Raw genomic sequence first — 13,537 nt, 5'->3', positions numbered from 1 at the left:
TGATAATAAAAAAGATGTCCCTGGATGAGAGTTGCTCTGAAGTGTTAGATTTGGTATGAACACATGACATCCAATCTTTATTTTATATTATATATACAGTCATGTTGTGAAGCAAGTCATTAAAAAGAGTATTACCCCAGGTATACATGAACATGTATTTGCAAAGGCCATTTCTGTTTGTTTAAATGATACTCAAATGTTGGTAAATGATTATGAATACATGTAGTTACTAAAAGATGCTTATGAATTATGTAGCCATGATCGGATAATTGGCGATTCTGAATCAGTTAGTGACGTGTTGACAGGTGACCATTTTGACATAAACACAAAAGAGTTTCAAAACCTGGCCTTGCCATTCATTTGAAATGCAGTCAGCCGTGACATCCTAGTACATAGCGATGTGAACGACTTAAAATTTACCTGTAGCAATTGCTCTAGAAACAAGTTATCATCAAAGTTTTCTCAATTGTCAACAGTAACTTTAAAAAAAAATCCTATAGTCAGCATTTTTGACAACAGCAATTTCAAATCGCCAGTCAGGTTTTACTTCGCCAATGGTGCTGCTGGGGGCTGCCAGTGCAAGACCTGCATAAAATTATCATCTAAAAAGAACAAAATAATTATATAATCTTTTTGTGCCAAACAGGTCGAAGTAAGAATGCTCAGGCCGAGGTGGATAAGCTGAGTAAGGAGTACGCCAAGCTGCTGGGCCACCAGAACCAAAAACAGAAAATACACCACATCATCAAAATCAAAGAGGAGAACAACACACTAAAGAAGGTCAGTTGTCACAGTCAAATCTACAAATATAGTATCTACTGCAAACTTAGTGGGACCTGTCTTAACTACAGCTAGTGTGTGAAAAGTCTCCCTTGAGAGGCTGTCTATACTGTGTTCAAACAACGTAAGTTAGTTTTACTGGTTTTTTTAACCATGGAGACCAACACCACTGCTTTCGTACAATGGAAACTAACTCAACTGAGTCAGTACAATAGTAAATACATGTATATCTGTAGTTTTAGTACAATGGTAGCTAGTTCTCTAGTTTTAGTACAATGGTAGCTAGATCTCTAGTTTTAGTACAATGGTATAGCTAGATCTCTAGTTTTAGTACAATGGTAGCTACATCTCTAGTTTTAGTACAATGGTGGCTACATCTCTAGTTTTAGTACAATGGTGTCTATATCTCTAGTTTTAGTACAATGGTAGCTACATCTCTAGTTTTAGTACAATGGTATAGCTAGATCTCTAGTTTTAGTACAATGGTATAGCTAGATTTGTTTTAGTACAATGGTATAGCTAGATCTGTTTTAGTACAATGGTATAGCTAGATTTGCTTTAGTACAATGGTATAGCTAGATCTCTAGTTTTAGTACAACGGTAGCTAGATTTGTTTTAGTACAATGGTATAGCTAGATCTCTAGTTTTAGTACAATAGTTGCTAGATCTCTAGTTTAAGTACAATGGTTGCTAGATCTCTAGTTTAAGTACAATGGTTGCTAGATCTCTAGTTTAAGTACAATAGTTGCTAGATCTCTAGTTTAAGTACAATGGTTGCTAGATCTCTAGTTTAAGTACAATGGTTGCTAGATCTCTAGTTTAAGTACAATGGTTGCTAGATCTCTAGTTTAAGTACAATAGTTGCTAGATCTCTAGTTTTAGTTGTTTTAGTACAATGGTATAGCTAGATTTGTTTTAGTACAATGGTATAGCTAGATTTTTTTTAGTACAATGGTAGCTAGTTCTCTAGTTTTAGTACAATGGTAGTTACATATCTAGTTTTAGTACAATGGTAGCTAGTTCTCTAGTTTTAGTACAATAGTTGCTAGATCTCTAGTTTAAGTACAATGGTTGCTAGATCTCTAGTTTTAGTACAATGGTAGCTAGTTCTCTAGTTTTAGTACAATGGTAGCTACATATCTAGTTTTAGTACAATGGTAGCTAGATCTCTAGTTTAAGTACAATGGTTGCTAGATCTCTAGTTTTAGTACAATGGTTTAGCTAGATTTTTTTAGTACAATGGTAGCTAGATCTCTAGTTTTAGTACAATGGTAGCTAGTTCTCTAGTTTAAGTACAATGGTTGCTAGATCTCTAGTTTTAGTACAATGGTATAGCTAGATTTGTTTTAGTACAATGGTGGCTAGATCTGTTTTAGTACAATGGTAGCTAGATTTGCTTTAGTACAATGGTAGGTAGATCTCTAGTTTTAGTACAATGGTATAGCTAGATTTGTTATAGTACAATGGTATAACTAGATCTCTAGTTTTAGTACAATGGTATAGATAGATTTGTTTTAGTACAATGGTAGCTAGATCTGTTTTAGTACAATGGTGGCTAGATCTGTTTAAGTACAATGGTAGCTAGATCTCTAGTTTTAGTACAATGGTAGCTACATCTCTAGTTTTAGTACAATGGTAGCTAGATCTGTTTTAGTACAATGGTGACTAGATCTGTTTAAGTACAATGGTAGCTAGATCTCTAGTTTTAGTACAATGGTAGCTAGATCTGATTTAGTACAATGGTGGCTAGATCTGTTTTAGTACAATGGTGACTAGATCTGTTTAGGGGCAATGGTAGCTAGATCTGATTTAGTACAATGGTGGCTATATAGATCTCTAGTGTTAGTACAATGGTAGCTACATCTCTAGCTTTAGTACAATGGTAACTAGATCTGTTTTAGTTCAATGGTGACTAGATCTGTTTAAGTACAATGGTATAGCAAGATTTGTTTTAGTACACTGGTATAGCTAGATCTCTTATGTTTAGTACAATGGTAACTAGATCTGTTTTAGTTCAATGGTAGCTAGATTTGCTTTAGTACAATGGTAGCTAGATCTCTTATTTTTAGTACAATGGTAGCTAGATCTCTTAGTTTTAGTACAATGGTATAGCTAGATCTCTTGTTTTAGTACAATGGTTTAGCTAGATCTGTTTTAGTACAATGGTAGCTAGATCGCTAGTTTTAGTACAATGGTATAGCTAGATTTGTTTTAGTACAATGGTAGCTAGATCTCTTATTTTTAGTACAATGGTATAGCTAGATCTCTTAGTTTTAGTACAATGGTGGCTATATAGATCTCTAGTTTTAGTACAATGGTAGCTATATAGATCTCTAGTTTTAGTACAATGGTAGCTATATAGATCTCTAGTTTTAGTACAATGGTAGCTATATAGATCTCTAGTTTTAGTACAATGGTAGCTATATAGATCTCTAGTTTTAGTACAATGGTAGCTATATAGATCTCTAGTTTTAGTACAATGGTAGCTATATAGATCTCTAGTTTTAGTACAATGGTAGCTATATAGATCTCTAGTTTTAGTACAATGGTAGCTATATAGATCTCTAGTTTTAGTACAATGGTTTAGCTAGATCTGTTTTAGTACAATGGTAGCTAGATCTCTAGTTTTAGTACAATGGTATAGCTAGATCTCTTAGTTTTAGTACAATGGTGGCTATATAGATCTCTAGTTTTAGTACAATGGTAGCTATATAGATCTCTAGTTTAAGTACAATAGAAGCTATCATTGCTGTATCAGTGAAATGGAAACTAGCTCTACTAAATTAGCACAATGAAAGTTATCTATAATGTATTAATACAAATGTATAACGTAAGCTAACTCTACTATTTCAGTACAGGTACAATGGAAACTAGCTTTATATTGTTTTTGTACAATGGAAGATAACTCTACCAAATTAGTACAATTTAAGCATACTCTACTGTATAAGTACAGTAAAAGCTAGCTTAACTGTATTGATACAATAGAAGGTAACTACTATATAATGTTAGTACAAAATAAGCTAACTCATGACCACATGCATTAGCACTAGGCAGTGTCCCGCACAGAACTTACAGTTCACAAATAATGGTGAAGGGTTAAAGTTCAAATTATTGTAGACTAGTGCTTGTTTTAAAATGTATTCTGCTTTATTTAACTGAAAAAATAAAGAAAAGATGGAATAACAATTATTGTTTGAAAACTATTCCCTCATTATCCCCTTGCTACAAACTCGTGGAGGAAACATAGTGTTCGTTTTTTTACATACTTATGTTCTAGGGCTGTAATGATATGCATTCCTCACGATACGATGCGTTTCGGGATACAAATATCTGCTTAAAAGGTCAACGTCATAATGATTGAGTGCAGGATTTTGTCATACACTTCAATAGTAAATACCATCGAAATATATTCTTGTATAATTTCTAGTTCTTTTCGGTAAGACTGCACAGTGGACCAAATCTTTACTGAAGGATTAAAAAATTTGCTAAAAAATTAATTGATAATTAAAGTACTGTTAGTGTATCACAATACAGGCAAACAAAACAGTTTGGTACGATACACTAGACACGTATCGTGATACAATACATAATACCGTAACTTACAGCCCGATTATGTTCACGGTCACATTTTGCTCAAGTCACTTCCATTTTTGAAAAGCTCTTCATCAAACCTCATGTACTGCCAGTACATCTAGCATGAGAATACCTTGAACAATAACTACTTTTTTGCTGGGTAAGTTTGGACAATATTTTCATCATTTATCAGAGGTTGAGGTTTTAAGTATTGGATACAACACGGTATGGTTATGTATATGGTCCTTAACCACATGCAAGGCGATTTGCATCATTTTGTGATGCCTTGCTTTTTATCATATTTTAACTTTTAAACTTTTGAGTTGTACCATGATGATGTGCAAATATGCAATTCATTCACCCATAATACTTCAAAAAATTGACAAGTCTTCTTGCTTTGTTTTGGATGAAAAAGCAAAAGTGGTTGTACTGACCTGTATGATAAATTTCATCTTTGGAAAGAACATCAGATGGTACAGGCTCAGAGTGTCATCTTTCATACCTCACTTTCTTAAATATATGTATATCATGATGGCATGCAAGCTAATGAATTGTTAATGTAGTAAAATAAATAGGGAAGACAGAAAATTAATAAAATGGGGAGCCATGCTCATTTATGTATTGTCTTTTCAACAGGAAGTGTCTGCTCTACGTGAACAGTGCAACAAACACAAAAGAACTATAGGCAAAATGGAGGACAAGGTTCGGGTCGTCGAGGGCAAGAAAAGATTTGATTCTTCCATGGCATTCTCTCGCTCTAAGGAAAATCTGGTTCCACCTTCTTCTCCACTCCGTGACGGTAAGTTGTGAGGGATGTGTATCGCGGGATGACTGGGATAGATAATCTGTGTATCAATGTGTCGTGGTACTTACTGTATACCAGGACATTTTTGCCTTTTTCACCCTCTGTAATGAGGGCGAATTTATTATGACGGATTCATTTTCGCCTTTTCACCCTCTGTAATTAATGAGGACAAATTTATTATGACAGATTCATTTTCGCCTTTTCACCCTCTGTAATGAGAGCAAATTTATTATTACAGATTCATTTTCGCCTTTTTCACCCTCTGTAATTAATGAGGACAAATTTATTATGACAGATTCATTTTCGCCTTTTCACCCTTTGTAATGAGAGCAAATTTATTATTACAGATTCATTTTCGCCTTTTTCACCCTCTGTAATGAGGGCAAATTTATTATGACAGATTCATTTTTGCCTTTTTCACCCTCTGTATTGAGGGCAAATTTATTTCTCTTGGGGATATAAGTAAACAGCATAATAAACGTAATAATTAAATGTGAAGGGAAAAAATTTGAAAAGTTTGACAGGGCGAAAAAATCCCAGTATATAGTATAGACTACATTGCATCTACCGGCACATAATATGAAATTAATGATTGGTTCCTGCTGACTTTGTGTTAATTTACATTATGAAGACTAATTTGCCAAAGGTATTAAAATAATGACTTGAAATATGATAAGATTGAAACGAAAGATGATTGATTGAAATGTTGTTTTAACGATGGGCTCAAGTTTATAAGAACACTAAGTTATATTTTCTTTTATTTAGAAATTCTTCCAATAGTGGTATTTTAGAAAGTTTCAAAATATATGATAGTTTTAAAGTGGTAACGATAGGCCAAACTGTTGTTTGCTTCTCAAAAAATTGNAGGGGGGGGGGGGGGGGGGAGCAAAAGCAAATTAAAAATAGAAAAAAAAATCACCTTATCATGACAATGTTCAAACTTCGAAAAACACTAAAATAACATTTTCAATCAAAAATTTTAAAAAGATTAAATTTTGTTTGTAATTTGTTGATATGACTTCTAAGTAAACAAAAAAAAAGTTATTTTCAGTTCTCTGTAAAATATTAACAAAACTGGTCTCTAAAATAAAGTATAAGTAACAATTCTTTTAAGGTCTCCCAGGAAATTGAAATCTAATGCAGGGAATTTCCAAAAACAAAAACAATCCCATGGATGTTTTCTCCCTAAATTTGTGTATTTTAGACCCCAGCTCTTGAGTAGCTTAATGGGTTTGGATGAATCTCCTACATGTACACATTGACTATGTAGAAGTGTCTCGCTTCCTCAACCGAAGATTAATGTAAAATCTCTTGGATTAGAGAGGAGGCCATCCTCGAAGTCCAGGGCTTGCGTTCACTTTTGCACACACAGTATATGTCGTGAATAAACCAATGGCTCTGTATACGTACAGGCCACCTTGCGGCTGGTAAAAGTCGACTTGTTTGAATCTGTATAGTACATCAAAAGAATCTCATGGATGCATAATAGTGAAATTTAACGACTTTGAAATCAGGTGTTGGGTCACTGTTATCTTTAAAGGACAGGTAATCCCATGTTAGCCTAGCGATTGGTCTGTTTTGTTCACCTGAAACTATGTGAATCAAATAGCTTTCCACGTGCCTTCAATTTTGACCTGATTTCTTCCAGGAGTGTAGAGAATGAAAGTGAGCATAAACCGTGGAATTTTGAGGATGAGAAGAGGCAAAGATATATATCTTATTTTATACTTGTACAAATCTGTTCTCAATCTATTTCCTCCGATATCGTTGCAGGCAACAGACACTGATTGTTTGCGAGTTTGGAGATTCATTGGCAGCTGATATGCATTTTCAACAGGAGCTTTCTCAGACAGCTAGATTACAATTTTAATATACCTTTATCATAATGTGTTTTATGATTTCCTAATCTAATTGTTTACACTATATACTATCCAGTTAAGACAAAGGATACAACTGCATTGTTTTATATTTGCAAATAGTTTTTCTGACTTTGAGTACTCTCCCCTCTGTATTGTAGACAAAGCAGCCAAAATGAGTTTTGCTGGCTCCGAGTTACTTCCCTTGTAAAGTTCTCGTATCTTCTGCGGTCTATAAATTAGACACTTATTTTGATGGTGTGTTTTTATGATTCCTGTATGGCAAGATTGGTAAAGTGTTCGCTTTGCGATGTAAAGGTCCCAAGTTTGACTCCTGTAATTTTGTATCTTTTCTTTTTCATATCAATTTTCAAACTTTCAAAATTTTGAACAACCATATTTCTGTAAAAAGCAATTTTTCCGGAACATTTCTTTTGAAAAAGAACTTAAACCTTACCCCTACTCTTCTTCTAGATGTACGGCCATGTAAGGCTAAGCCAAAACATTTCTACCTTAAATATATCAGGCTGAGTCAATTGCCAAAACTTGAAGAAAATGTTGGATCTTTTTTTTAAAGGCAAATGTGGAAAAGTTTGGAATTGTAAGACATTGATGAATATGAAAAGAATGTATAAATGTTTTATTACTTTATCAAGTGAAATATATTTATAATGCTATCTTCTATATGTGGAAGATTAATGAAACTATTCAATGTATTTGTTTTAAATTTATACCAATTTGTCTGTTTCACATTTAATTCTGTACGTAATAACCTTAATACATATCAATAATACATTGTATGGTACAATGTTGACTGAAACTTGACCAGAACACACATGTTTTTATTTGGTTATTTTGTAATTAAAAATATTTTAAAAAATAATGATGTATTTTTAAAGTTACAGTTTTGCTTCAGCTTATATTCAGGGATGTAAGAATGGCTATTTTATGGGTGAACTTAGTGTCCTTGATAGTGTGTGGGAATGGGAGTCTTGTTAGTTTAAGTTTCATTTAAAAAAAATCCATATTTTCAAAAGGGTTATTACTAACAATTGCTACTAATTCTCCTTCGTAAAACCCTTATAGATAAATGTATGTGATCCTAGGGTGAGAGAAAGAAATTTGTTGTGTTTTTACTTCCGTTTGACTCCAAAATTTACGGTAGGTGGGAAAGCAAATTTTGTTAAAAATATATTTACAGTGATTGTGTAAAGCCTACAGTTCAGACTTGAATAGTGCTTGAATAGTCCCATTTAAGAACTTTTTAACTTGCAGCTTCAGTATCTTATTGATATCGAAATATGTGTAGACTCTGTATCACAATACTTTTCAAAAGCTTATTTTGATGTATCTGTTTAAGAAAAGGTGATTAGCTATGCAGAAAACTATAGCCTAATAGCTATGTGCAAAAAAACAATTGAATAAGTTATTATTTGTGGTGGGAATCAGTTGAAATTTCATAACCAGTGATATCAGAGAAGTTCAATGAAATTTTAAAATTTCTATAATTCATATTATATTCTATGATCAGTCTGACAAATAATCATTTGTAATTAAGATATAAAACTAAAAAGTTGAATTATACGATTTCATTGAGAATTTGCATTGAAGTTTCAGAAATCACAGAAAATGATATTAAATAATGACATTGGGATAGTAGGAATAATTTAATTTGGTTGCTAGGAAACGCAAACCGCCTGATACATCGAGTATGTTCCAGGACTTCGAATGAATATCCCGATACATTATGTACCAGTTACATTTCATGGAATTGAGTGAATATTTTGCTGAGAGGTATATGCAAAGTTTGTACTTAATTAACTCATTCACCCCTGAAATTCCATAATGAACTATTCCAGCCTTTGAATTGGAAGAGTTCAAATGTGTCTTCAGGGATGAATGACTTAAAAATGAAAATTATTTATCTCATGAGTACAAATTGTTAATTACTTTTTCCAAATATCAAGGTGCGAACAGATACTTTCCAGGTTAATATGTATAACTTCTTATCTAGCATTGCTAGAATACCTGCTCAAATGTTTGTAATTAGAGTAGTGTACAGACTTGTAAAGCAATTTGCAATTTGTAATGTCACAGATGTCCAATATCGGGACAAAGAAATCTACTTCACTCCATTTATGAATTTCTGTACTTTTTATTATTAAAACTATTGATAATGTTTTCATTCTTTTCATAGCCCATCTTTACTTATGCATGCTGTTGTGTTTCCAAGTGATTATCAACCCTTTCACCCCTATGTACCTTTAGTAGACTATACCATGCATTGATATGGTTGAGTCCATTATGGTCTACAGTGGTGAAAGGGTTAAGTAGTCGTAATTATGCAAAAATCATGTAATCAGTCTCCGAGATCGGTGATAAGTGAATTGAAAACCTGTGCTGTTTTTTTCCTGAGTGGTTTAACCATTTCACCCCTTATGTAACTTTAGTAGACTCTACCATGCATTGATCTGGATGAGTCCATTATGGTCTACAGTGGTGAAAGGTTTAAGAGAGATGGGCCAGTACTTGAAAATTTGAAAAACCTTTGCCTTTCTTTTCTAATCTTCGTAAGAAAAAGGGAGCATATGATGGGAACCTATACTTGTCCTTATTGTGTGAATGCAGAGTAATGATGATTTGACAAATGAGCATGAATAAATAACATTTGGATGAAAATTTGTCTATATTACATTCATTTAAATGATAAATAACTAGACATATATGACAACTTAACTTTGTGAATGGAAAATGTTGGTGTGTATTTTGCATGGATTTTTTATGGTTTTGAGGAGAATTGTATACCTTGAGATATCAATTTTGTACTGAAATGGTCAGTGTCGTTTGTAAAAATATTGATTCAGTTGGTACCCAGTGGTTGTTCTTAGAAGGTAGGTAGTCCCAGTGGTCTGTGTTATATCTCCAATGATGAAGAGTTCCAATTGTGATTCCACTTCAGCAAAAGAGTTCATGTACTAAAGAAGTAAATATGTTATAATTTCCTTTTTAATAAAAAATAAACCCACCACGACTCCAATATGGGGGTTTAATTTCTGGACCTATTGGTTATAAAACAGTAATTCACCCAAGTATTGCTTATACATATAATACGCCTTTTTGAGTTGGTCGTTTATGAAGTATGATGTTTATTTTCTGAAAAACATTCAAGGCCTGTATTAAAAATGTGCAGGTCTGTCACGAATTACTCCTGAAATATTACTTGTAAAAGATAGACAAACCAGTTGGTTCACATAAACAAACACGCCCTTATTATGTAGGTAAATACATTTAACCAATATTTCTGGGAATAATTTCAAAATCTTTCAACTCCCTAAAAAGTTGTCAACCCACAACTGTTTTGTATAAATGAATGAAGAGGAATTAACAGGAACTTTCAAGGTTTTTATACAAAAGAAAACTGGTAAAACTTTGTTCCTTAATACTTGTATGTAACTGGATTATTTTCAGTTCCTTTAATATGCTCATACACGTATTGGTAAATAAATTTGTGTGTAATAACAATTCAAGTTTCCTTAAACTAAGATGTATGTATGATTTTTTTTCTCTAATATATACATACTTTTTCCACAACTCAAAATATCTTTACTTCATCAGAGCACATCAAAACTCACTAGTCTCATATATGTATACATACTTTTTTCCACAACTCAAAATATCTTTACTTCATCAGAGCACATCAAAACTCACTAGTGCATACTCAACTGATTTTACATTTTCAGAAAAATCCTTTCAGAACTCTTTCTATTTTTGTAATCCATCATTGTCCATTTCTAAACTATATCTTCTATAATCCAAGGGTGGTGCTCTCTTACCTCCTCTCCACCTCTGAAATATGCCATGACGAAATCAAAGGCTCTGTATGGACTAGTTTGATCCTCTGATGTAAAAAGAAAAAAAGTCAGGAGGCAGGGCAGTCTCGTGGTAAAACTGGCTTGCTTTCACGTTTTCAGTCAGGTGTTGCTCCTTTGTAATCTTGGAAAGACTAAACAGCTGTATGATGCTGTGTAAGTGATTTTTGGCATACTGTGTCTTATTACCAAATTTTAAAGGTACAGTCACCTGTGTGTGTTCATCTTTCAAATGACAGGTACCAGCTTAGCAATTGATCAGAATTGTTTTATAACCAAATCAAATCAAATAGCTAATTGTATGCCGGACTTTGTGCCCGACTTTGATTTTGACATATCCCTGGGGTGCAGAGGCGTAGGAAAACGTAACCCCGTTGAATTTTGTGGATGTTTAGTGTGTAGCCGATGTATATGCTGTTGCAATTATTGAATGGTATTTATTGATATTTGTTATTTCTTGTACTATTATTGAATTGTCATACTGTCGCCCATCCTGGATATCCAGGATGTTTGTCACCTGGAAAAGCTTGACAACCTTGAATGGCATTTCACTATCGTTTTACACAATACATTATGTCTATGATGTAGTTTTTACATTGCCAATTAAATACATGTTTTCTTTAAAAAAAAAATTGCTTATTTTTCACTTATTTCTATTGAAGTTATTGAAGTTATTGATTCCAAACTTGGTTCAAACGTTCCAAATCATTTCCAAAGTGTTTCATTACTTTTCGTGCCAATCCAAAATTCCTAGATGACCATCCTAGGCTCATTTCTTCAAAACTGGATTAGCTCAAGACGTCACGTAAATGCAAATATTGCCAAGTAAATGTTCTGAATGGCATAGTTTCAAAGTTTAAAAATAAATAAAACTAAACATAAAGAGCTTCGAATCAGCTGAAGACAAACTGCATTTCAAAAATGTCGTTTTGAAAATTTGCATTTACAACTGGTTAAGCTTATCAGACTTCTGGCGACTTGTCCCTAGCATCAGATTAGGCACCATCCTGTCCTTTCATTGGCGGAGACACTTTCGGCTTCTTCTCAAGAATGGCTAAAACTTTTTACACGTTACTTGGTACATATCAATGCTTGTGCAGTCTCTTGTATAATGAGCGAAATATAGAGATACAGTAATAACAAGCTTACTTAGTAAGCACGGTTGCATTTGCTTTGGCTAAGCTACCAATCCAACTTTTTACACTTTTAGCTCCTACTTTGAAAAATGTGTCCATTGACAGTTTAGCCAAACTGAGTAAACTAAGGATGTTTGCTGCAATAGTGTCCGTGCATCAGCAGTACTGTGTCTTTTTACTTCGCTGATCAACAGACAACAAACATTATTACATCAAATGTTTTATTTGTATAATCGTGATTGGATAACGCTACTCTTTATCACGGACTTAGATAACAAGGACTAATCTAATTTCGTGTTTTTATACAGTTTAGTGTTCTCTCAGTCCTTGACTTCGCCATTGGCTATATATGCTCGACTCGAAGCATTGGCCTTTCCCGTGGAACACTACATGCATTCTATATCTACCATCACTCCAGTATAGGAGAAAACGAGACGATATGACCAGGGCGTAAAGAAGTTACAACGGGGACCGTCGAGGACCGAGCCCATACATTTGTGTTGAGTTTATATGATACATGTTTTATGTTCGGTTGAACAAAGAGAATAAAAATAGAAGATATGATCCATGCATAAAGAATTATCAACAGGTACGATACTAAATTCCATGGATCTGTTTGAATTGGCTGGAGAAAACGCTCTTGAAGGCCATCCTTAATATAGTCCTGGGGTAATGCTAACTTTCGCTCTTAGTATCCCTGGAAATTGAAGAACGGCTAGGCTGATACCTGTCCTTTGAAGATTACAAAGGAGCTACATCCGACTTCAAAGCCCGCCAATTTTACCATTACGCGTCCAAGAGATTCTTTTGATGTGCATCGAAGGATCAAACTAGTGTTCTTGTCTCATCCACAAGGTTTCACACACTTCAAACCTTCGATTTTGCTATGACATATTTCAGGGATGCAGAGAACGGAAGTGAGCGAAACCAATGGAATATGTCATAGTAAAATTGAAGGCAAAAAGACAGCTGTTTGATTGGTCTTAGGTAAAAAAAAAAAAAAAAAGACCAATCGCTAGGCTGATACCCGTTTGAAGGGGGCGACACCCGGCTTTACAGTCAGTCAATTTTTACCGTAACGTGACCGCGAAATTCTCTTGATGTACACCAAAGGATCGAACTAGTCTTCTTGTCTCATCAACAAGGAGGCGCACACAAACCCTTCAATTTTGAAGAATATCTTTTCCATATCTTTTCCATTGATGAGTGGAACAGTCTACAACTGGTGGTAAACTCAACTCGCGATCAATTAACTCTTTGAAAAGCAATCTGAACTTGTAAGAAAGGGTTAGATTTAAATCCATCCATTCTGCTTATAGTATTCGTATAGTATTAAAAAGTGAGCGTATTAAAGTGGGGACGTTTATACATAATAAATGTAAGTGTATGCTTGTCAGAACAGCACACTATGAGACCAACATGTTTGCAGAAATATGAAGGAAAAAATCATGGCAAATGCACAAATTCATGGCTCTTCAAAACTTTTGAAAAAAATCCATCTTAAAGAATGTGCTTTTG

The 13,537-nt window shown here is 33.9% G+C and overlaps 1 protein-coding gene across 1 annotated transcript in view; it reads left to right on the top strand.

Moving 5' to 3' along the window:
* The window catches only part of LOC110454823 (hyaluronan mediated motility receptor-like), a 29,068-nt gene extending 17,551 nt beyond the window's left edge, over nt 1-11,517 (top strand). Inside the window, exons 15-17 of the mRNA XM_021504544.1 lie at nt 647-780; nt 4,990-5,152; nt 6,932-11,517. Of these exons, the coding sequence (XP_021360219.1) occupies nt 647-780; nt 4,990-5,152; nt 6,932-6,945 (311 nt within the window). The 3' untranslated portion in view covers nt 6,946-11,517. The remainder of the gene's footprint in view (nt 1-646; nt 781-4,989; nt 5,153-6,931) is intronic.
* The last annotated feature ends 2,020 nt before the right edge of the window (nt 11,518-13,537 follow it).

Source organism: Mizuhopecten yessoensis, unplaced genomic scaffold (genome assembly GCF_002113885.1).
Source record: "Mizuhopecten yessoensis strain PY_sf001 unplaced genomic scaffold, ASM211388v2 scaffold8071, whole genome shotgun sequence".
Classification (NCBI taxonomy): Eukaryota; Metazoa; Mollusca; class Bivalvia; order Pectinida; family Pectinidae; genus Mizuhopecten; species Mizuhopecten yessoensis.
The sequence above is the reverse complement of the archived record's forward strand: the minus strand, read 5'-3'. Positions and strand labels throughout refer to the sequence as shown.